The 20,414-nt window shown below is 67.1% G+C and overlaps 1 protein-coding gene across 1 annotated transcript in view; it reads left to right on the top strand.

The window, feature by feature from the left end:
• The first annotated feature begins 203 nt into the window (after positions 1-203).
• ASIC4 (acid sensing ion channel subunit family member 4) overlaps positions 204-20,414 on the top strand; it is a 96,655-nt gene continuing 76,444 nt past the window's right edge. The window contains exon 1 of the mRNA XM_074966962.1: positions 204-1,751. Coding sequence (XP_074823063.1) covers positions 1,176-1,751 — 576 coding nt within the window. The 5' untranslated portion in view covers positions 204-1,175. The remainder of the gene's footprint in view (positions 1,752-20,414) is intronic.

Raw genomic sequence — 20,414 nt, 5'->3', positions numbered from 1 at the left:
CAGGCCCGGCGGCGTTTCCTGGGGTTCCCTGGCCCCCTTGCGGGCGGGGGGGGCAGGAACTTGGCGAGCCGCGATTGCAGGAGCCTGGCCAGCCCGGAGCCGCGGGAGCCGCTGGCCCATGCAGAGCTGCAGCCGGCTCAGGCTCCACTCCGCGCGGCATTAATTCCCGGGAAGGGGAGGGAGCCCTAATCCCTGACAGCTGCTGCTTCGCACGGATCAATAACCCTTTTCACTTTTCCCGCGGCTTGTTCCGCGGGGAGCGCCATCGATCGGGGCAGCTCCTCCTGCCAGCTTCCTCTCCCCTCCTCGCCCTGATCGCGCAGCCGGCGAGGGAGGAGGCGGGTGGCCCGCGGCGAGGGCACGGCCGGCACGGCCTCGCGGGCGCCAGGAGCCGGAGGGTTTGCAGCTCCCAACTTTGGGAGCAGGAGCCGCGCGGCAGGGAGGCGGTTAACGTCCAGGAGGATCCACGGCCGGGGGATTAGGAGGGGCTGCTCGGCTGGCTGGCTGCAGGCTGCCTCCGGCTCCCAGTCCCCGCTCCAGCCGCGGTGGCTGCTCCTCTCCTGGGGCAGGAAGTCGTGGCAGGGGTGCCAGGCCCCGGCGGGCGAGCGGAGCTGCCAGCGAGCGGCCGCGCTCTCTGCTCCCCTTGGCATCACTTTGCCGCGGCCGAGCTGTTCTAACAAGTGGCTGGAGCAGCACTTTGGAGCTGGCCGGGGCTGGCGGGGCTCGGTTCGGCGCGGCCCCCTGCCCAGGGGGCTCCGGTCCCTGCCCGCCGCCTCTGCTCACGCGCCGGGCTGCACGGGGAAATGCCGGTGACATGTCTTGAATGATTAAGTGTTCCCTGGATTGTATTAGCACATGCTGCCTACCCGCTGCCTGTCTCTGCCGGGTCTTCGCCAGCGCAGGGAGGCAGAGGCCGGGTTATTTGACAGCTGTATTTGTGCTGATAAGCGAAGGCACAAGGAGACGATCGACTCGTGAGACAAGAGGGAAGCAGCGGCTGGGAGCGCCGGAGAAGGGCTGCACTTCCCTTGGCATCGCCCCGCTCTCGCTCGGCGGCTGAGGTGTCCTGCCACAGAGGAGGCTCCCCCGTGCCCGTCCCCGGCTCTGGCCGGGTCCCCACGCCGGGGGCTAGCTCGCTGGCTGGGCACGGTGGGCGCGCCGGCCGCTCTGGGCAGATGCCAATTGAGATCGTGTGTAAAATTAAATTTGCCGAGGAGGATGAGAAGCAGGAGGAGGAAGAGGAAGGGGACAAGGAGAGCCTGATCGAGGAGCCCAGCCGCCGGCGCACCCACGACCTGGCCGCCTTCGCTGGCACCTGCACCCTGCACGGCCTTGGCCACATCTGCGGGTCGGGGCGCCTGGGCGTGCGGCAGACACTGTGGGCCTTCGCCTTCCTGCTCTCGCTGGCCTTCCTCCTGTCCCAGGCCGCCCGCTCGGCGCTGCTGTACCTGGAGCGCCCGCACCTCGCGGCGCTGGACGAGGAGGCCGCCCGCGAGATGCTCTTCCCGGCCGTGACCATCTGCAACATCAACCGCTTCCGCCACTCCGCGCTCTCCGACGCCGACATCTTCCACCTGGCCAACATGACCGGGCTGCCCCCCAAGGACCGCGAGGGGCACAGGGCGGCCGACCTGCTCTACCCCGACCCGGACATGGCCGACATCCTGAACCGCACCGGCCACCAGCTCGACGACATGCTCCAGAGCTGCAACTTCAGCGGCGAGAAGTGCTCCTCCCGGAACTTCACCGTGGTGAGTCCCCGCCGGCCCCCTGGGCGCCCGCCCGGCCCCCTGGCGCCCGCCCGGCCCCCTGGCGCCCGACCTCCTGCTGCTCCAGCCGTGTCTGGTGGAGTTTCCCTCCAAGTTCCCCGAGCGCCAGAGCTCTGTCCAGGGGGCTGAGCCACGCTGGGGGCCGGGCTCTGGGGCCCCCCGATGGAGGGACTTGCAGAGCTGGGGCCGGGGGAGAGCCGAGGGGTCACTGGACGCCTTGGGAAGTTGCCGTTTCTTGCTGTGCTGGGAGAGAGCCCCCCGCACCGGAGCTGGCAGGGGGTTCGCGAGGAAAGACACCCCAGGGGTGCCAGGGTCATGTGTGCTCGGAGCGCCCAAGCAGCTGCTGCTCCCAGTGTGCCTCCGTCCCCCCTGGCAGCCTGCACGGCCCTGGGCTGGCCCCTTCCACGCCGGGGCCCGGGGCCCGGGGCCCGGGGCCCGGGCCGCCCTCCAGGTGCTGGTCCAGGCAGCGAGGCTCCCAGCCGGGCAGCGCTACCGCGGGCGCCGGCTCCACTCTGGAGCCTGAAGCCCCAAATCCCCGCTGTGCTTTGGGGAAATCAATGTGCTGAGCGGGCGGAAAGCCTGGTGGGACCTTTGCCGCCCGTAATGACTCTGGAAATGAGCCGCTTCCCTCCTGCGGCTGCCACGCGGCCTGATTCCGCGCTCCAGGAGCAGCGCTGCCAGCCGCAGCCCGCGCCCGGCTCGGGGAGGGGAGCTGCGGGCACCGGGGGCAGGGCAGCAGGTCTCAGCCAGCAGCACGAGGCCAGAGCTGGCCCAGTGGAGATCCCACCTCTGTGGAGCGGGGGGCACCCCGAGGAAGGTGGGGGAGAGAGGGAGAGGAGAGGGGGGCTCCGGGGAGGGGGCCTGTGGAGGGCAGGGGGAGTGCAGGATGCTGCCCCTTTCCCTGCTGAGTGCCCGCGGTGGGCACAGGGGCGCATGGCCGGTCTCGCTGTTGGGCACAGGCATGAGCACAGGGCTGGGAGCCAGGAGCCCTGCACTCTGATCCCCTCTCTGTGCCCTGGCCGCAGGAGGGGCTGGGGGGCGCGGACGCCTGGCTCCTCACTGCCGCCTCCAAGGTGTGTGGGTGGGGGGGTCCCTGGGCTGAGCCTGCTGAGGTGGGATCGAAGGCCGAGAGTCTGGAGTAGAATAGCTGGGGGGTTAGGGGGCCAGAGGGAGGAGGGGTGGGCCTGGGGGCTGGCTGTGGGGCTGCCAGTGTGAGGTGGCGATGCCCGTCGCTGGAGGGCTTGGCTAAGCGCTGGGTCACTTGGGTCCTGCTGGGGCACTGAGCCCTTTGAGGCAGACCCCAGGCTCCCTGGGGACAAAGCCCTGGGCCCTGCTGATGGCAGTGTGGGGTGTCAGGGTTGCTGTGTGGGGCCGTTTCTAATCAGGGTGCCGTGGGGAGGGATGGGCAGTGCCGAGGGGTGGGGGTTGGGGGCCCACTGGAGGTGTGGGGCTGGTGCCGGGGGGAGGGACATGCTGGGGGGAAGAGCCAGGCACTGCTCCCCTCCCCCGGCGTGTGCCGGGGTAGGCACAGGACTCCTGGGTTCTCAGCCGTGGGACCTGGTGTGAGCACGTCCCAGCGGGAGGACGCCTGGGGGAGGTGGATTGGAGCAGCACTCTGGCCAGGAGCTGTGGGGCAGCCGTGGGGCTGGTGGGCTGGCCGGGCTCTGGCCCTGTGTGCTCTCCTGGGGGGGCAGGGCTGCCCCTCTCTGTGCCCGGGCGCTGGGCGTGCGAAATACCCGCCAGGACCCCGTGCTGCAGGCAGTGAGCTGGAAATCAGCCTCCAGCCCGTCACCGGCCGGGTTCTTTATGGGCTGGCACGGGGGAAAATCCCCGGCGTAAGCAGCTTCCAAGTCGTAAAGCCGGGCGGGCTGTAAATCTCCTGCGGGGGGGGGCGTGGAGCCGCAGCCAGGTTCCCTGCGGCTGGACTGCGGGTCCCCCTGCGCTCCGGTGTGGGAGAGACGCAGGGGCCCGGGCAGCAGGCCAGGCCCCGGGCCCCCACCCTTGCCTGCGCTGCCCCCCACCCTGCCTGGCAGCTCTTCCCGGCCTTGGCGTGGGCAGCTGGGGGGCCCGTGTCTCCGGTGGGGCCTGGGGTGGTGGGAGCAAGGGGCCCGTGGGGCTGGAAATCGTCGTCACGCTCCAGCGGGAGGTTTCCTGGGCTCGTCCTTGGCAGCAGCTGGTGGGGCGCTGGGCTGCCCCGGCCGGCCTGATCCGGGGCCCGGGGCCCAGTCCTGCCCCAGCCCAGTGCAGGGGCCCGAGCGTGTCCGGGTCAGGGCACAGCGGGGCCAGGCCCTGCGGCATGCAGCGAGGGTGGGGACACGCTGGGGAGGGGTCGCTCCCTGAGGCTGGCAGGGGCCGGTTTAGCCCCTGGCTGGTCGCCAGGCTGTGAGCGGGCACTGGGCAGGCAGGGGAGGGTCCGGTCTATCGATCTCTGCTCCCTGCCCACCGTGCCGAGCCCCTCCCCGGGGGCTGTCACCACTCATGGCCCCAGCAGCGCCTGGAGCCTGCAGGACCAGCCTGGGCAGGGGCAGGTGGGGGAGGATGGAGGAGCCCCCAGCCCGGCTGCCGTCACCCCATGCACCTGCCGGGGGCGATCGCTCGCTCCCTCGCCCGCTCAGGGTGGCGGCTGTTCTGAAAAGCGAAATCCCTGTCAAAAGCCTTTTGTCTCGGCTCCGGCCCCGCGAACCCGGCCCCGGGGAGGCTGCCGAGAGCTGGCAGCGCTTCCACCGCAGCTGGCAGGATCCCCGGAGCCTGGCACAGACCGGCCGCACCGGGCAGGGGCCTTCGAGGCGCTGGGCTCGGCCCTGAGCCACCAGGTCAGTGCCGGGGGAGTCCCCAGGGCCCGGCAAGTCAGCGCTGCTCTAGCCGGCCAGGGTGGGGGGCGAAGCCTCCAGGATCAGGCAGCAAGAGAAGAAACTGAGCAGACAGAGCCAGGCACCGGGTCCAGGCCTATGGAAATGCAGGGGACAGCGGGGGCTACGGGTCGGGAGTGAGGGGCACCGGCAGCGCTGTGGGGCTACGGGTCAGGAGTGAGGGGCACTGGCAAAGCTGGGGAGCTAGCAGGGGGGCTGTGGGTTGGGAGTGAGGGGCTCCGGCAGAGCTGTACAAGGATGCTGGTGGACGGAGGCATGGGGCACCCATCTGGGAGATCGAGGGTCGTCCCTGTGTGACGCTGGGCTAATGTAGTGCCCATCTTTAAAAAAGGGAAGAAGGAGGATCCTGGGAACTACAGGCCAGTCAGCCTCACCTCAGTCCCTGGAAAAATCATGGAGCAGGTCCTCAAAGAATCAATCCTGAAACACTTGGAGGAGAGGAAAGTGATCAGGAACAGTCAGCATGGATTCACCAAGGGCAAGTCAGGACTGACTAATCTAATTGCCTTCTGTGATGAGAGAACTGGCTCTGTGGATGAGGGGAAAGCGGTGGACGTGTTGTTCCTTGACTTTAGCAAAGCTTTTGACACGGTCTCCCAGTGTATTCTTGCCAGCAAGTTAAAGAAGTATGGGCTGGACGAATGGACTATAAGGTGAATAGAAAGCTGGCTAGATCGTCGGGCTCAATGGGTGGTGATCAATGGCACCATGTCTAGTTGGCAGCCGGTATCAAGTGGAGTGCCCGAAGGGTCGGTCCTGGGGCCGGTTTTGTTCAATATCTTCATAAATGATCTGGAGGATGGTGTGGATGGCACCCTCAGGAAGTTTGCAGATGACACTAAACTGGGAGGAGTGGTAGATACGCTGGAGGGGAGGGATAGGATACAGAGGGACCTAGACAAATTGGAGGATTGGGCCAAAAGAAATCTGATGAAGTTCAACAAGGACAAGTGCAGAGTCCTGCACTTAGGATGGAAGAATCCAATGCACCGCTACAGACTAGGGACCGAATGGCTAGGCAGCAGTTCTGCGGAAAAGGACCTAGGGGTGACAGTGGACGAGAAGCTGGATATGAGTCAGCAGCGTGCCCTTGTTGCCAAGAAGGCCAATGGCATTTTGGGATGTATAAGGAGGGGCATAGCCAGCAGATCGAGGGACGTGATCGTTCCCCTCTATTCGACACTGGTGAGGCCTCATCTGGAGTACTGTGTCCAGTTTTGGGCCCCACACTACAAGAAGGATGTGGAAAAATTGGAAAGAGTCCAGCGAAGGGCAACAAAAATGATGAGGGGGCTGGAACACATGACTTATGAGGAGAGGCTGAGGGAGCTGGGATTGTTTAGTCTGCAGAAGAGAAGAATGAGGGGGGATTTGATAGCTGCTTTCAACTCCCTGAAAGGGGGCTCCAAAGAGGATGGATCTAGACTGTTCTCAATGGTAGCAGATGATAGAACAAGGAGTAATGGTCTCAAGTTGCAGTGGGGGAGGTTTAGGTTGGATGTTAGGAAACACTATTTCACGAGGAGGGTGGTGAAACACTGGAATGGGTTCCCTAGGGAGGTGGTGGAATCTCCTTCCTTAGAGGTTTTTAAGGTCAGGCTTGACAAAGCCCTGGCTGGGATGATTTAGTTGGGGATTGGTCCTGCTTTGAGCAGGGGGTTGGACTAGATACCTCCTGAGGTCCCTTCCAACCCTGATATTCTATTATTCTATGAATCCCTCCCCCTCTGTGCAGTGGGGAGGCCGTGGGGAGCTGGCAGGACTCAGGGTCCCTGGGCACGACCGGAACGGACTGCGGGGACGTAGGGACCCCACTCTGCTGACTCAGCGTGACCCTGCGCCGGCCCTGTGGGTGCTGCCGAGGGGCAGACGGGGGCAGCGCCCTGGCGTGGCGGGACGGCCGCAGCTGCGAGCCAAGCTGCCACCTGCCGGAGCCCCGAGCCAGCTGGCAGAGTCCCGAGCTCGCCCTCCATGGGTCACGCGGGAAACCCCTGCTCAGCAGCTGCCATCCCTGGGGCCGACGCTCTGAGCAGCCCCCCACCCCGGAGACCCCCGGCTGCTTGCTGGAGCCCACGGCGATGGGCACCTTTGCCATGCTGCGCGCACTGGTGCCCACCGGGGCTGGGCTGTTGGGGGCGGGGGCAGGGAGGGGGGGTCCGTTCTGCGGTGCCAGGGGCCCGGTTCAGCCGTGGGCTGGGGCCTCCCCCCTCCCCATATTTCCTGCGTGTTCGTTCCTGGCTCTGACAAAGGCGCCGTTTAACTCCCCCGGCTAATCCGCGGCGCCCCCACCGCGGGGCCTCTCGCTGACCTTTCCGCCAGAGCCACGTGCCACAAATGTCACATTTCCCGGCTATTTTTACTGGGGACGTGGCTGGGCTGCAGATCCCTGGCTGCCCCTCCCCGCGCAGGGGCCAGCGGGGCGCTGCACACAGGGGCCGCAGCTCTCGGGGGCTGCCGGGAGTACGCGACCGGCGCTGCGTGCCTGGCCTGCCTGGCGCTTTGGCCTCGACGGGGAGCAGCTGCACGGAGCCAGCCCCGGCGCTGGCAATAGGCCTGTGCCAGCCTGGGGCCCCCCACCGACCCAGCCTGCCCAAAGCCGGGTCCGCGCTGCCCCTGGCTGGGCTGGCAGAGCTGCCCGGTTAGCCCTCGCCCAGGGAGCCGGGTTCTCGCCCCTCGCCGCCTGCCCCCCGCCGGTCGCTAATAGCCGGGGGCTCCAGGGCGGGGGCTCCAGCGGCAGCAGCTCTGAGGGGCCCAGGCCAAGTGCCCATTCTGGGGGGTGCCGGCCAGGTCTCTGTCTCCCCTCGGGCCTGGGCTGGCACGCAGCTGTCTAGGGACTGAGCTGCCACAGGGCAGGGGTGGCTGAGCCCCTGGGTCCCCGACACCCCCCCCCCACCGCAGGGCTGCCCAGGCAGTGAGCGCCCGGGCACAAGGGTCAGGCCGGGGGCATCGTGGTCCTGCCACAGTGCTGGCAACACCAGCCCCACAGCACCCGGGCGGGGACAGGAGCAGCAACTGGCTGCAGCGTGAAAAATTTCTAGAACAGCCTAAAGCTGGACGGCAGGGGGCTGCGGGTCGGGAGTGGGGGGCGCCGGCAGAGCTGTGTTTGGGGGAGCCCAGGGCTGGGGCTGCGGGTCGGGAGTGGGGGGCGCCGGAAGGGCTGTGTTTGGGGGAGCCCGGGGCTGGGGCTGCGGGTCGGGAGTGGGGGGCGCCAGCAGAGCTGTGTTTGGGAGAGCCCAGGACTGGGGCTGCGGGTCGGGAGTGGGGGGCACCGGCAGAGCTGTGTTTGGGGGAGCCCGGGGCTGGGGCTGCGGGTCGGGAGTGGGGGGCGCCGGCAGGGCTGTGTTTGGGGGAGCCCAGGGCTGGGGCTGCGGGTCGGGAGTGGGGGGCGCCGGCAGGGCTGTGTTTGGGGGACCCCAGGGCAGGGGGCTGCGGGTCGGGAGTGGGGGGCGCCGGCAGGGCTGTGTTTGGGGGAGCCCGGGGCTGGGGCTGCGGGTCGGGAGTGGGGGGCGCCGGCAGAGCTGTGTTTGGGGGAGCCCGGGGCTGGGGGTCGGGAGTGGGGGGCGCCGGCAGAGCTGTGTTTGGGGGAGCCCAGTGCAGGGGGCTGCGGGTCGGGAGTGGGAGGCACCGGCAGAGCTGTGTTTGGGGGAGCCCGGGGCTGGGGGTCGGGAGTGGGGGGCGCCGGCAGAGCTGTGTTTGGGGGAGCCCAGTGCAGGGGGCTGCGGGTCGGGAGTGGGAGGCGCCGGCAGGGCTGTGTTTGGGGGACCCCAGGGCAGGGGGCTGGGGGTCGGGAGTGGGGGGCGCCGGCAGAGCTGTGTTTGGGGGACCCCAGGGCAGGGGGCTGCGGGTCGGGAGTGGGGGGCGCCGGCAGGGCTGTGTTTGGGGGAGCCCGGGGCTGGGGCTGCGGGTCGGGAGTGGGGGGCGCCGGCAGAGCTGTGTTTGGGGGAGCCCGGGGCTGGGGGTCGGGAGTGGGGGGCGCCGGCAGAGCTGTGTTTGGGGGAGCCCAGTGCAGGGGGCTGCGGGTCGGGAGTGGGAGGCACCGGCAGGGCTGTGTTTGGGGGAGCCCAGGGCAGGGGGCTGGGGGTCGGGAGTGGGGGGCGCCGGCAGGGCTGTGTTTGGGGGAGCCCGGGGCTGGGGCTGCGGGTCGGGAGTGGGGGGCGCCGGCAGGGCTGTGTTTGGGGGAGCCCAGGGCAGGGGTCTGGGGGTCGGGAGTGGGGGGCACCGGCAGGGCTGTGTTTGGGGGAGCCCAGGGCCCTGCCGGGGGGCAGTGGAGCGGCAGGGCTGGCGGTGACGAGATCCGATCGCGGGAGCTGAACGCCCCCGTCCTAATTATGTGGAATGAATTGACTTTAAAGCTCTTCGGCGGATCTGGGTAATTTCGTGTCAGGCTCTTACTGAGCTGGCCCGGGAGGCCGCCGGGTCGCGGAGCTGCAGGGGCGGGAGCTGCCGTGGGGCCTGGGCCGGGGCAGGCGCTGGGGGGCGGCTGGTGCATCTGGCTCGCCCCATTCGCCGTGGGGGCGGGGCCTGTTTGGTTAGCTCCGCCCCCTGCCACGCTGGGGCGAACGGCGCCCCCGGGGCCCGGCCTCCCCATTCTGCCCCATGGTCCCGCCCCCCGAGCCGGACCCCCTCGCGCCCTACAGGATGGACACTGTGGGGCTGGCAGACAGGGAGGGGGCTAGCTGCAGGACGCTGTGATTGGCGGCGTGCCATGTGGGTGGCCCCCTGCAGAGCTCTCTGATTGGCCACAGTGCAGGGGCATCGCGCTGCGGGATAACGTGATTGGTTGCGGTGTGCGTGGGGGGGGCAGGAGGTGCAGAGGGTTTGCCATGGGACAATGCGATTGGCTGTGGCATGGGTGGGGCTCACATGGGTCAATGCGATTGGCTGCACCGTGGGGTGGGGGTGGGGCTTTGCCTTCGCCCTCCTGTGGGGGGGGTCAGCGGGGTCACCGTGGGGCGGAGGGGGGTCAGCGGGAAGCTTGGTGTGAATGGGCAGGTGGAAAAGCCGGAGGCCCTGAGCCAGGAGCAGCCTTAGCCAAGGGGCTGGACCTGCCCTCACCCCAGCCTCGCACCTTGCTCCGCCCTGGCCTCACCCCTGGCCCTCCCCCCACCTCGGCCCCACTCCCTGCCCTGCCTCGCCATCCGCCCTGCCCCCCCTCACCCCCCACCCTGGCCTGGAGCAGCAGTGGCTGTGTGTTGGGGTGGGAATTTTCTGTAAATATTTTGTGTGAATACTGTGTGGGCCTCAGTTTCCCCACATGCTGCTGGTTCAGGAGGCAGCGGGAGGAGACCGGGTGCTCTGGGACACAGGTGCGAACGGTGCCCAGCTGTCTGGGGCTTGGGGCTTGGGGCCTGGTCAATGGAGGGCCTGTGCAGACAATGGCAGAGCCAATCACCGGGACGTTTGGTACCTAGCAACTAACACCCCTGGGCGTCCCACCCCGCAGGGAGCCAGCCAGGCCTGACCAGCCTGGAACAGAGGGCTGAGGAGAGGCAGGTGGGGCTGGCCGGTGGCCGGGGGTTGAACAGAGGCCAGAGGGACAGAGCGGGAACCAGGGGGTCGCCCCGCCGGGCTGGGGCTCTGGGGAACCAGACTGTGACTGTTCTCTGCTAACCAAGGACAAACCCACCTGCTAGCCTGTGCCCTGCCCTGGGGGCTGCACGGCTCCCTCGGGTGCCCCGCTCAGCCAGACTCGCTGCCGGGAGCTCGTGGCATGGAGCGGGGGGCTGAAGGCTCCGAGGTTCAGGCCAAAGAGGCGGTGAAGCCGCGTGGCTTCCCCGGTGCCAGAGTGAGACCGAGTGGGGCTGGCGCGCTGAGGGGTCCTCCCGGGCCTGTCCCCGAGCACCAGGCCTGGCGAGCTGGGACAGGCTTTCGAAAGCAAATGAGGGACTTTGCTATTCGTGAAACAGAGCCTGGGGTCATGGTCAGGAGCTGTGCACCCCCAGCCCCCAGCCTGACCCACAGTCCCCCTGCCCCCCTGCAGCTCCCCTTGGCCCGTGCATTGCAGCAGTGCTGGGCAGCGTCCTCCAATCCCCAGGGCACGAAGTGCCCATCCAGCCAGGACCACGGGGCAGCCACCTTCCAGCCAGGGTCTCCCTAGCCCAGAACCCCCCAGCACCCCCACTGCCCCCCCCCACCATGCCACCTCCTGTGCCCCACAGCGCCCCCTGCTGGGAGAGGCTGGGACTGGAGTAGCCGCGAGTTCCCCCCACAGCCAGCGCTCCTGCCCCACTCCCCACAGCGCCCCCTGATGGGAGAGGCCGGGACTGGAGTAGCCGCGAGTTCCCCCCACAGCCAGCGCTCCTGCCCCGCTCCCCACAGCGCCCCCTGCTGGGAGAGGCCGGGACAAGAGCAGCAGTTGCTTGCCCACAGTCTCCTGCCTGGTTCCCTTCAGCCTCTCCTGGTTGGGTCCCGGAGAGCCTGGGGCCAGACACCCCCCCGAGTGCTGCACTGGGCCCCCGGCGTGGCCCTGTGCCAGGGCCGTGCCGGGCAGCGCCTGCGGCTGTGCTGGCCGGTAGCGGGGTTGGTGCAGGGGATCCTGGGGGGCTCCATCGTGCCGAGGGGGGCCAGGCAGCCCTGGGGTGACACGGGGGGGCGTATCTCGGTGCCTGATGGTCTTGGCTGCTGTGGTGCTGCAGGGGGGATGCGGCAGGGCTCGTGCCAGGATCCCGGGTGGGAGCAGGGGAGCTGCGTGCCAGGCGATGGTGCTCGGAGGGAGCGAGGGGGGCGTCCGTTGCTCGGCGGGGGCAGGGAAGCCGTCGCTCGGTGCCGGGGTCCCTGGGCACGGTGCTGGGAGCTTGGCACACGCCATCGGGAGTTGTTAGCACCACGGCGGCGTGCGGAGAACAGAAGGTTTACGGAGCTGCACTAAATGACGCGAATGGTTGGGAGCCATAAAGAGGGACGGTTTTATGTCCGACGCCTGTAGCCAGCGCTGCCGTTCTGCCATTGCGGAGACGGGGCGTTATTTATAGACGGCAGCGTGCGCAAGGGAGCCGCGGGAGAGCTGAAAGCCAGCCAGGGACCCGCGGTTCGCTCGGCGACTCATTTCCCAGGCAGCTGCCGTCTACACTTCTCACCCATTAAAAAAAAATTAACAAGTTTGCAGCCAGTCAGGTGGAAAAAACAATAATTGTTTGAAGCCGGATTTCCCCCTTTCCCACTGAGGAATCGGCTGCGGTGCTGCCGAGAGCCGCCGGGCGCGGGCAGCACAGGAACGGCCTTGGGTCAAGCTAGCGTGGGCCAGGCTGGAGGAGCCAGAATGGGGCTGGGGGGTGGGTTGAGGGTCAGGGGCATGAGCAGCGCAGAGGAGGGAGTTCAGGGCTGGGATAGCCGGAGGCTGCGGGTCGGGATTGAGGGGCATTGGCAGGGCTGCGCCCGTCTCCCTGGCTGCACGGTTGTGCCCTCTGCACGTCATGTGGCAATTGCTTGTTTGCCGCATCCTGGGGGTCGGTTGGTGCTGGCAGCAGCCATGCCCGAGGGCCGCCCGCCCAGCCGTTGGGCACCGGGGTGTTAAGAGCAGAGGCCACTAGGGGGCGACAGGACGGGTGCCGGGCATGTCTCGCGGGGAGCCCGTGACCCAGCCGCGTCACCCATCACTCCCTTGCGGGAGGGGCCGCCCCGCTGCAGGCCCGGGACTTGCCCGCACAGTCCCTCCCCTGGGGCAGCGGTGCCCGGCCCGGCCGGGAGGAAGGAAGGGACGTTCCTAGCGTGGAGCCATTCTGAGATACTGGCAGGTCCGGGAGCCCCTCTGCCCCACACATGGCCCCAGCCACAAGCGTAGGGCAGTGGGCAAGCGCCGCTCTCTGGCACCGTGCCCTGCCGTGCACGGCTGCCTCACGTCTTCTGGCGAGGGTGCCGCACTGGCACCGCTGCAGGGGGGCAAGCTGATGCTGCTAGGGTTAGCCCTTTGAAACCGGGGGCGGAGGCGCCGGGCATCGATCTCGCTGAGAACGGCTGCGCCCCGGGCTCGGAGGGTCTCTGACACGTTTCTCTCCATCCTCAGTAACGGTGGCAGGAGCAGGTGCCGTGCAGAGGGCTGGGCCCAGCAGCGTGAACTCGCGGGAGGGAACACGAGCCCCCGGCAGGACGTGGTGCCTGGCTGGTCTGGACGCGAGTGCCCATGACAAGGGGCTGGCTCAGCCCCGGCCAAGACGCCCCCCCCCCACGGCTTCTCCATTTGGACACTGACACAAACAAGTCGTGTGTCACGTTCCCGGCGTTAGTTACCAGCCTCGTGTCTTGTACCTGCTAGTTCGAACGAAGCATCCTCATCCGTTATCCTGTCACCCCTCCGTATCTCCCGGGGTCGGCTGTGCCGGCCCGCAGGGCGCCCAACAGATTGGTGGGCTCTGTGCACCCGCACCAGCCAGGCACGTGCTGACCGGGGCCTAGCTAAGAGCTGGCGCGTTACTGCTCGGCCAAGGCTGGGTCCTGTCTGTGACGCCAGGGCTCCGGTGGGGCCCCGAGAAGGGACTGCAGCTTTCTGCAGCATGGGGCAGGGACCCCCAGCAGCATGGCCTGGGTTAGCTGGCGTATCCCAGCAGCGTCTATCACCTCTGGAACCTGGCCTGGAGCTCAGCTGGGGCCGTTTACCTGCTTCCACCTGGTAAATAGCTCGCTCGGTTCCTGTCTCAGTCCGTAACCCCCAGGCGCGGCTCCCAGGGCTGTCTGAGCAGAGCTGAGATGCAGCTGACGGGGAGAAACCTGAACGTTGGATTGTTGGTGTCTGGGCCCATCTGTCCCAGAGGCTGCTCCCCTGGGAGGTGAGGCAGACCAGTGCACCATGGGGACTGCCTGGGACTCCGTGGTAAGGCTGGTGTAGTGCTGGAGAGTTCACACTGGGTACTCAGTGGGTGGAATCCGAATCCTGAACTCACAGCCAGTTTGGGGTATGTCCTTTTTCTTCGCAGTCAGCCCTGAGGTTGGGGTTTCCCTTTATGAGCCCCTCCAGACAGCTTGACAAGCAGGGCCGGAGAATAGGCACCCAAGAGTTCCAAAGGAGCTGGATGAGGAGCTGGCTGGACCATTAATATGGGTTGTCAATAGGCCTTGGACCCCTGGAGAACATTCTGGGGACTGGCAGAAAGTGAATGTTGGGGCCCCCATGGTGCCTCCCCACTCCGCTGGAGCCCCACGGCGCATGATCCCCCTCCCCTCTGGCCAGGCTTGCTCAGAGTCCTGAGTGTGGCTCCCTCTCTTGGCTCCGTGGTGCTCAGCCACTGGCCGGGCTGTGCCAATGCCTGCCCTTGGCTGCTTCCCTTGTGCCAGCGCCTCATGCCAGGTGGTGTGTGCAGACTCCCAGTGCAGCTGTGCCCAGCTCTGGGGGGCAGCGCCCTGCACTCGCTCACTGCTCAGCGCACACAGGGCTCTCCTTGGGCGGCATCACTGGGCTGCAGGGCCCAGGAAGCCTGGGAGAAGTTTAAGGCCTGTGAATTATGGGCAAGTGGCTGGGAAACGCTTTGCTTGTTCAGCGGCATCCTGCCAAGGGCTGCCCGGGGCCTGCTGCAGCTGGCTTCAGGAGCTGGCTGCAGCGTGGGGCTGCCGTGCTGAGCCGGCTGTGGGGCGACAGGGGGGAGAGCTGGGCAAGGTGCTTCCAGCCACGGGGTGGTGTGGCAGCGTCTAGTGCAGGGGGCCTGGAGTGCACAGAGCAGGCGCTTGCCCGGGCTGAGAAGTGGCTGGAGACAGAGGGAGCCCGATGGCCCAGTGCCCACTTTGGGCCACAGCACCAGCTACATGGCTGTGACGAAGCGGGACTGTTCTTAATGTTTCCTCTGAATAGTGTGGGGGTGCCTCAGTTTCCCGTATGCAGTTCTTAAGTATCTAGGGGGTGGGGTAAGGGTGTATGATCATTGCAGAGCCCTAGAGGGCAGGTGTCTGTGTGTGCAGGGGTCTGGACACAGAGAATGGCCGATACCCTGTTTCCTGGCCACTGATGGCCTGGGCCCTTCCCCCTGCAAGGTGAGAGCTAAAGGGTTGGAGAACAAAGGAATCCGGTGCCCTCCTGGCCCGGGAAAGGGACAAAGCCCAGAGGAGGAGGGGCTGGAGGGAGTTTCAGTTTGGGGCTGGCTGGAGACATGGAGGGAAGGACAGACAGGGTTGTCTGGCTCACTGCCCCCCAAAATGGACCCAGCTGAGGGGTCCTGTTCTCTGCACCTACAAGCTCTGTGTTAGACCATGTTCCTGTCGTCTAATAAACCTTCTGTTTCCCCGGCTGGCTGAGAGTCCCGTCTGACTGCGGAGTTGGGGGGCAGGACCCTCTGGCTTCCCCATGACCCCGCCTGGGCGGACTCGCTGTGGGAAGCGCAGGGAGGGGCAGAGGAGGCTGGATGCTCCGAGGTCAGACCCAGGAAGGTGGAGCTGGGTGAGCTGTGTGTCCTGCAGACAGGCTGCTCCCCGAGAGGAGACTTCCCCAGAGTCCTGCCTGGCTTCGTAGGGAGCAGCTCCAGAGCATCGCCCAGGGACTCCGTGACAACGGCTGCGCTAGCCGAGGTGCGGCTGAGAGAACCGGGACCACCCCCCCCACACGCTTTCCGTCAGAGCTAGGGAGTGTTATTGGCAGCTGATGGGTTCGGTGTGAGCCGGGGGGGGGGGGGGCTGCACTCTCGTGCATGGGGGAGACCTCAGGCTTTGCTCGTGGGAACGGGAACAGCCCCGGCTGCACCACAGGTGTCTGGGCAAGGCCGGTGGCAAAGCTCAGCCCATCGGGGGTTCCCGGACTCTCAGCACTGGAGGCCAGCAGGGACCCTCAGACCAGCTCGTGGGACTCTGCGCGGCCCAGACCTGAGGGCTCCCCCCGGACTGAGCCACTCGCCTGGCTTTGACCCCTGCTCCCCCCGGGAGCCCTCCCAGGTCAGGAGCCCCCAGCCAGGCGCTGAGAACTGGCTGGAGCAGCAGTAGGTCCCTTCCCTCGCCCTGCACAACGAGACCCCTGACGCACCCTGCCCGACGCCCTGGCCCATGGAGCCTGGCACCCCCGGGCAGGGGTAACGCCCGCAGCTGCAGCCTGGGCTCGTCTGCCCCCATTAGGCCTCACCCTGCCCCCACTAGCTGCAGGTGGGGGGCGGGGGATAGGCCCTGTCACAATCTGTATAATTAATTGGGCAAGGCTGGTTAGTCCTGGGGGAGATGCTCGCTAAGGGAACCAGCTCCGGCTTTCCCAGCTCTCTGCAGGGGCGAGTTTAGCCAGGCCCCTCACCCGTCCCTGAGCCCGTGTGGCTGGGCAGCGCCCGGTGTGCGGACGTGCCCGCCCCAGGACGTAGGGGGAGGCTTTGGCCCGTTTGCTCTTCTGATGCCAGCTGGGGGGTGGGGTTCCCTGATCTTTGGCAGCGATGCCCAGGTCCGTTCCGGGGGCGGCCGCGGGTCACGTTCAGCCCCCTCGGGGGTGCGCGGTTTAATGCCCCGTCGCTGTCCCTCACGACCCTTCGCCCCGCTCCGCCCTCGGGCTCCCAGACGGTTCTGGGTCCCTGCTTTGCCTCGGACGTCACCCGGCTCCACCCCGCGCAGCCCAGCCCCTGCCCCCCGCCGGGAGACGCCGAGCCGGAGCGGGCCTGGGGGGACGGAGATTTCCATCTCCAGCGGCTTGCAGCGCAGTCAGCCGGCCTGGAGCCCGAGGGCCCGTGTTCCCGGCAGGGTCCGGTACCGGCAGGGCCCAGGGACCTGGGGAGCTGGCTGGGCTGCGCGGGGCAGGGACGCGCACGGGGCTCAAAGTTCCCCCTGTTCGACCGAACCTGCGCCCGTAACTCCCTGCTAACAACGCGCCGTGAGCACGGGCCTGCCCCAACCCCCCCCGGCTGCCTGCACCCCCCTTCTGGCTGTCTGTACTTCCCTCCCAGCGGCCTGTACCCCCCCGGCTGCCTGTACCCCCCCCCAGCTGTCTGTACCCTCCCAGCTGCCGGTACCCCCTTCCGGCTGTCTGTACTTCCCTCCCAGCTGCCTGTACCCCCCTTCCGGCTGTCTGTACCTCCCCTGGCTGCCTGTACCCCCCCCCACAGCTGCCTGTACCCTCCCAGCTGCCGGTACCCCCCCCCCGGCTGCCTGTACCCCCCGGGCTGCCTGTACCCCCCCAGCTGCCTGTACCCCCCTCCCAGCTGTCTGTACTCCCCCAGCTGCCTGTACCCCCCGGGCTGCCTGTACCCCTCCACCCCCCGGCTGCCCGAGGCCATCCCCGGGGCCTCATTCAGGCTCAGCTCCCTTGTTACTCGGGGGGGACGGGGGGACGTCTCGGTTCAGCTCCTGAGCTGGGTGAGCTGGAAACGGGTCTGGGGCAGGAGGAGCTGCCCCTCCAGCCAGCTTGTGGCACCGCCAGGAGGGGTGGGCCAGGCCGGTGAGACATGGGGCAGCCGGGCGGGGGGGGTGACTTGGGCCCAGCGTGGTCCCTGCTCCTGCAGGCTGCAGGCCAGGGCCCTGGGGGGCTCCCCCGGCTCCTTGGGGAGGGACGCACCCGGCGCGAGGCCTGTCAGAGCCAGGCCCCTGATTAATCACCAGCCTCCCCGGCCCTCCAGCCCGCGGCTCATTAGCACTTTAATTCCCAGCGCCGCTTGCTGAGGGCAGCTGATTGAGCTCGGTGCGTCTCATCTGGGGAGCAGTAATCAGCACTGCGGCCCCTGCGCCCTCAGCCACCAGCCGCAGCCAGGGACAACCCGGGGGGGGGCATGGAGCATGGGGGGTCCGCCCTGGGGATGGCGCTGGGGGGGTTGGGGGCATCTGGCCCCGACAGGGCTCGTGGGTGAAATGTCAGGAAGTTTGGGGCCAGCCCGCAGGGTGGGACGGGGGCCCTGTGTCCAAACCGCAGCAGCTCCAGCCAGAGGCCGCAGGGGCCGTCTCACCGGACGGCAGGGCCGTGGCTCGGGGGCCGTGTACGCGCCGTCCTGCTCGCTGGCGTGCCTGGCGGCCGGCTCTGCGCAAGCAAGGCTGTTCTAGGCACAGGCCAGCTGCCAGGGCCGTGCCAGGCTGCCAGGGCCGTGCCAGGCTGCCAGGGGCCTGCGCCCTGTCCTGTGTGCGCCCTGTCCAGGGGCTGGGGCGGCCTGGGGCCGCGTGGCCTTCCCCACGGACGCGGCGACAGGCAGGTGGCCAGTCTGACCGGCTCCAGGGCATAGAGCGGGCCTCTCCCAGGGCTGCACCTCAGCCTGCCGGCTCCACCAGGCCCTGCCCGGAGACGGTCTGGAACCACCGGGCCCCCCAACTTGGGGCTGGAACGTCCCCGCGGGCAGGGTGCTCAGAGCTGGGGCGGGCTCGTCTCAGGGAGCTGGGGGGGCTGGATCCAGCTTAGCCCAGGGCCAGTCCCTTCAGCATCTGTGTCTGTGTGGGGCGAGCTCCTGGCCCACTGCCACACGCCTCCCTCCCTCTCCGTGCCCCCTGTCTGGCGAGCCCGGTGTGAACGGGCTGGGTCAGACCATGAGGCGGGTCGGGGTCGCCATCCCCACCTTGCACTTCTCCGCTTTTACAGTCAGCCCAGCCCCCTGGAGTCGGTCCAGTACTTGTCTAACCTGGGACACGTGGTCCTCCCAGGTCTGGCTAAAGACACAGATGTCATCAATATACGCCACGGCAAAACTCTCCATCCCCCTCAGGAGCTGGTCCACCAGGCGCTGGAAGGTGGCCGGCGCTCCCTTGAGGCCGAAAGGCAGGGTCAGGATCTCGTAGAGCCCCAGAGGGGTGATAAAGGCCAATTTCAGCCGGGCATCTGCATCCAGCGGCACTTGCCAGTAGCCCTTTGTAAGGTCCATGGTGGTAAGGTACCGAGCTCCCCCCAGCTTGTCTAGGAGCTCGTCCGGCCTGGGCATGGGGTAGGCATCCGATACAGTGATGGCATTGAGCTTCCGATCGTCCACACAGAACCGGACCGACCCGTCCTTTCTGGGGACCAGCACCACCGGCGAGGCCCAAGGGCTGGATCACCCCCAAAGCCAGCATGTCCCGGACCTCTCTTTCCAGGTCCTGAGCAGTTTTCCCTGTGACTCGGAAGGGGGAGCATCTTATCGGCGGGTGCGACCCTGTCTGCACCCGGTGGACAGTCAGATTAGTGCGTCCAGGCTGGTTGGAAAACAGCTGTCGGTACGGATGCAGCACCCCCCTGACCTCAGCTTGCTGGGCAGGGGTTAGCTGATCCGAGAGGGGAATTGTTTCCAGGGGGGAGCCAGCTCTGGTCCCAGGGAATAGAGCTACTAAAGGGTCATCTCCCTGCTCCTCCCAATGTCCACACATGGCCAACACCACATTCCCCCTGGCATAATATGGCTTCATCATATTCACATGGTACACCCGGCGGTGGTGGGCCCGGTTCGACAGCTCCACCACATAGTTTATCTCATTCAGCTGCTTGACAACCTTGAAAGGGCCCTCCCAGGCGGCCTGTAGTTTGTTCTTTCTCACGGGGATGAGAACCATCACCTGATCCCCGGTGGCGTAGGCACGGGCCCGCGCCGTGCGGTCATACCAGACCTTCTGCTTCCTCTGGGCTCTGGCCAGATTCTCCCTGGCCAGGCCCATGAGTTCAGCCAGTCTCTCTCGGAAGGTCAGGACATACTCCACCACTGACTCTCCATCGGGAGTGGCCTTCCCCTCCCACTCGTCTCTCATCAGGTCCAGGGGCCCCCTCACCCTCCTTCCATATAACAGTTCGAAAGGCGAAAATCCGGTAGACTCCTGGGGCACCTCCCTGTACGCGAACAGCAGGTGAGGTAAGTACTTGTCCCAATCCTGCGGGTGCTGGTTCATAAAGGTTTTCAGCATCATCTTTAGCGTCCCATTGAACCTCTCCACCAGCCCATTGGACTGAGGGTGAGAAACTGGAGCCTGTCTGCAGGGTCAACCCTGTGCATCTCGCAGGCATTCTCAAAGGCCGTCAGGAAGCTATCTGTGTCCTCCCCCTCCTTCCGCTGGGCCAGGAGGCACTTATCAAAGCTCCTTGCAGTCTTGGGTCCCCCCTCACTCACCACAGCCGGGGCCCCACTGCTCCTCAGCCTGGCCAGCTCCAGTTCATGCTGCCTCTGTTTCTCCTCCTCCTCCTGCTCATGCTGACGTTGCTTTTCATGATCATCCAGCTCCATCATTTTCATCTCCCTCTCCCATTCCAGCCGCCTCCGCTCCAGGGATGGGGAGCTCCGCCGGGAGGATCTCCTGCTGGCTGCTGGGGTCAGGGGGCCCTCGGTATTCGCTGGGCTTCCCACAACCCCTCCCCCAGGCATAGGTAGGAAGGGTCTCGGGGTGTCCTGGGCAGCAGTCTGACCCCTCCCAGCCTGGTCAGGCCCCAGGGCCCACGCTGCGTCCGCCGGGCGGCTTCCCTCAGGGACAGGGATCGGGTCATCCAAGCGATCCCTCTCCTCCAGCTGGGCAATCAGCTGTTCCTTGGTGGACCTCCCGACGCGCAGCCCCCTCTGCCTGCACAGCTCCACCAGGTCGCTCTTAAGGCGTTTAGCGTACATCTCCCGGCTGGCCACTCGCAGGCCGGGCAGCTGTCCACGGTTTCCAGGAAAAGCCCCTAGTGTGCCAGTCCTTCTTGAGGTCACCACCTCTTTGCCAGGGTCGAGCTGCAGACTCCTCCGCCCCTGGGACCGCTCGCTGCAATCCCCCGGGGGACCCTGTTACTGCAAAAGTCCTTCTCTCTGGTCACGCACTCCCAGGGGTTAACCGCCCCCTGGAACCGTCTCTCTCTGAATCTTCAGCACGCCTGGTCCCCGTCAATCCCCCTTCGTTTTACTGTTCCCCAGTCACTTACTGCAGGAAGCGCCGTCCACGGGGTGCAGTAGATCCCACCGCTGCCACCAGTTGTCACGGA

Source organism: Natator depressus, chromosome 11, assembly GCF_965152275.1.
Source record: "Natator depressus isolate rNatDep1 chromosome 11, rNatDep2.hap1, whole genome shotgun sequence".
Lineage (NCBI taxonomy): Eukaryota > Metazoa > Chordata > Testudines > Cheloniidae > Natator > Natator depressus.
The sequence above is the reverse complement of the archived record's forward strand: the minus strand, read 5'-3'. Positions and strand labels throughout refer to the sequence as shown.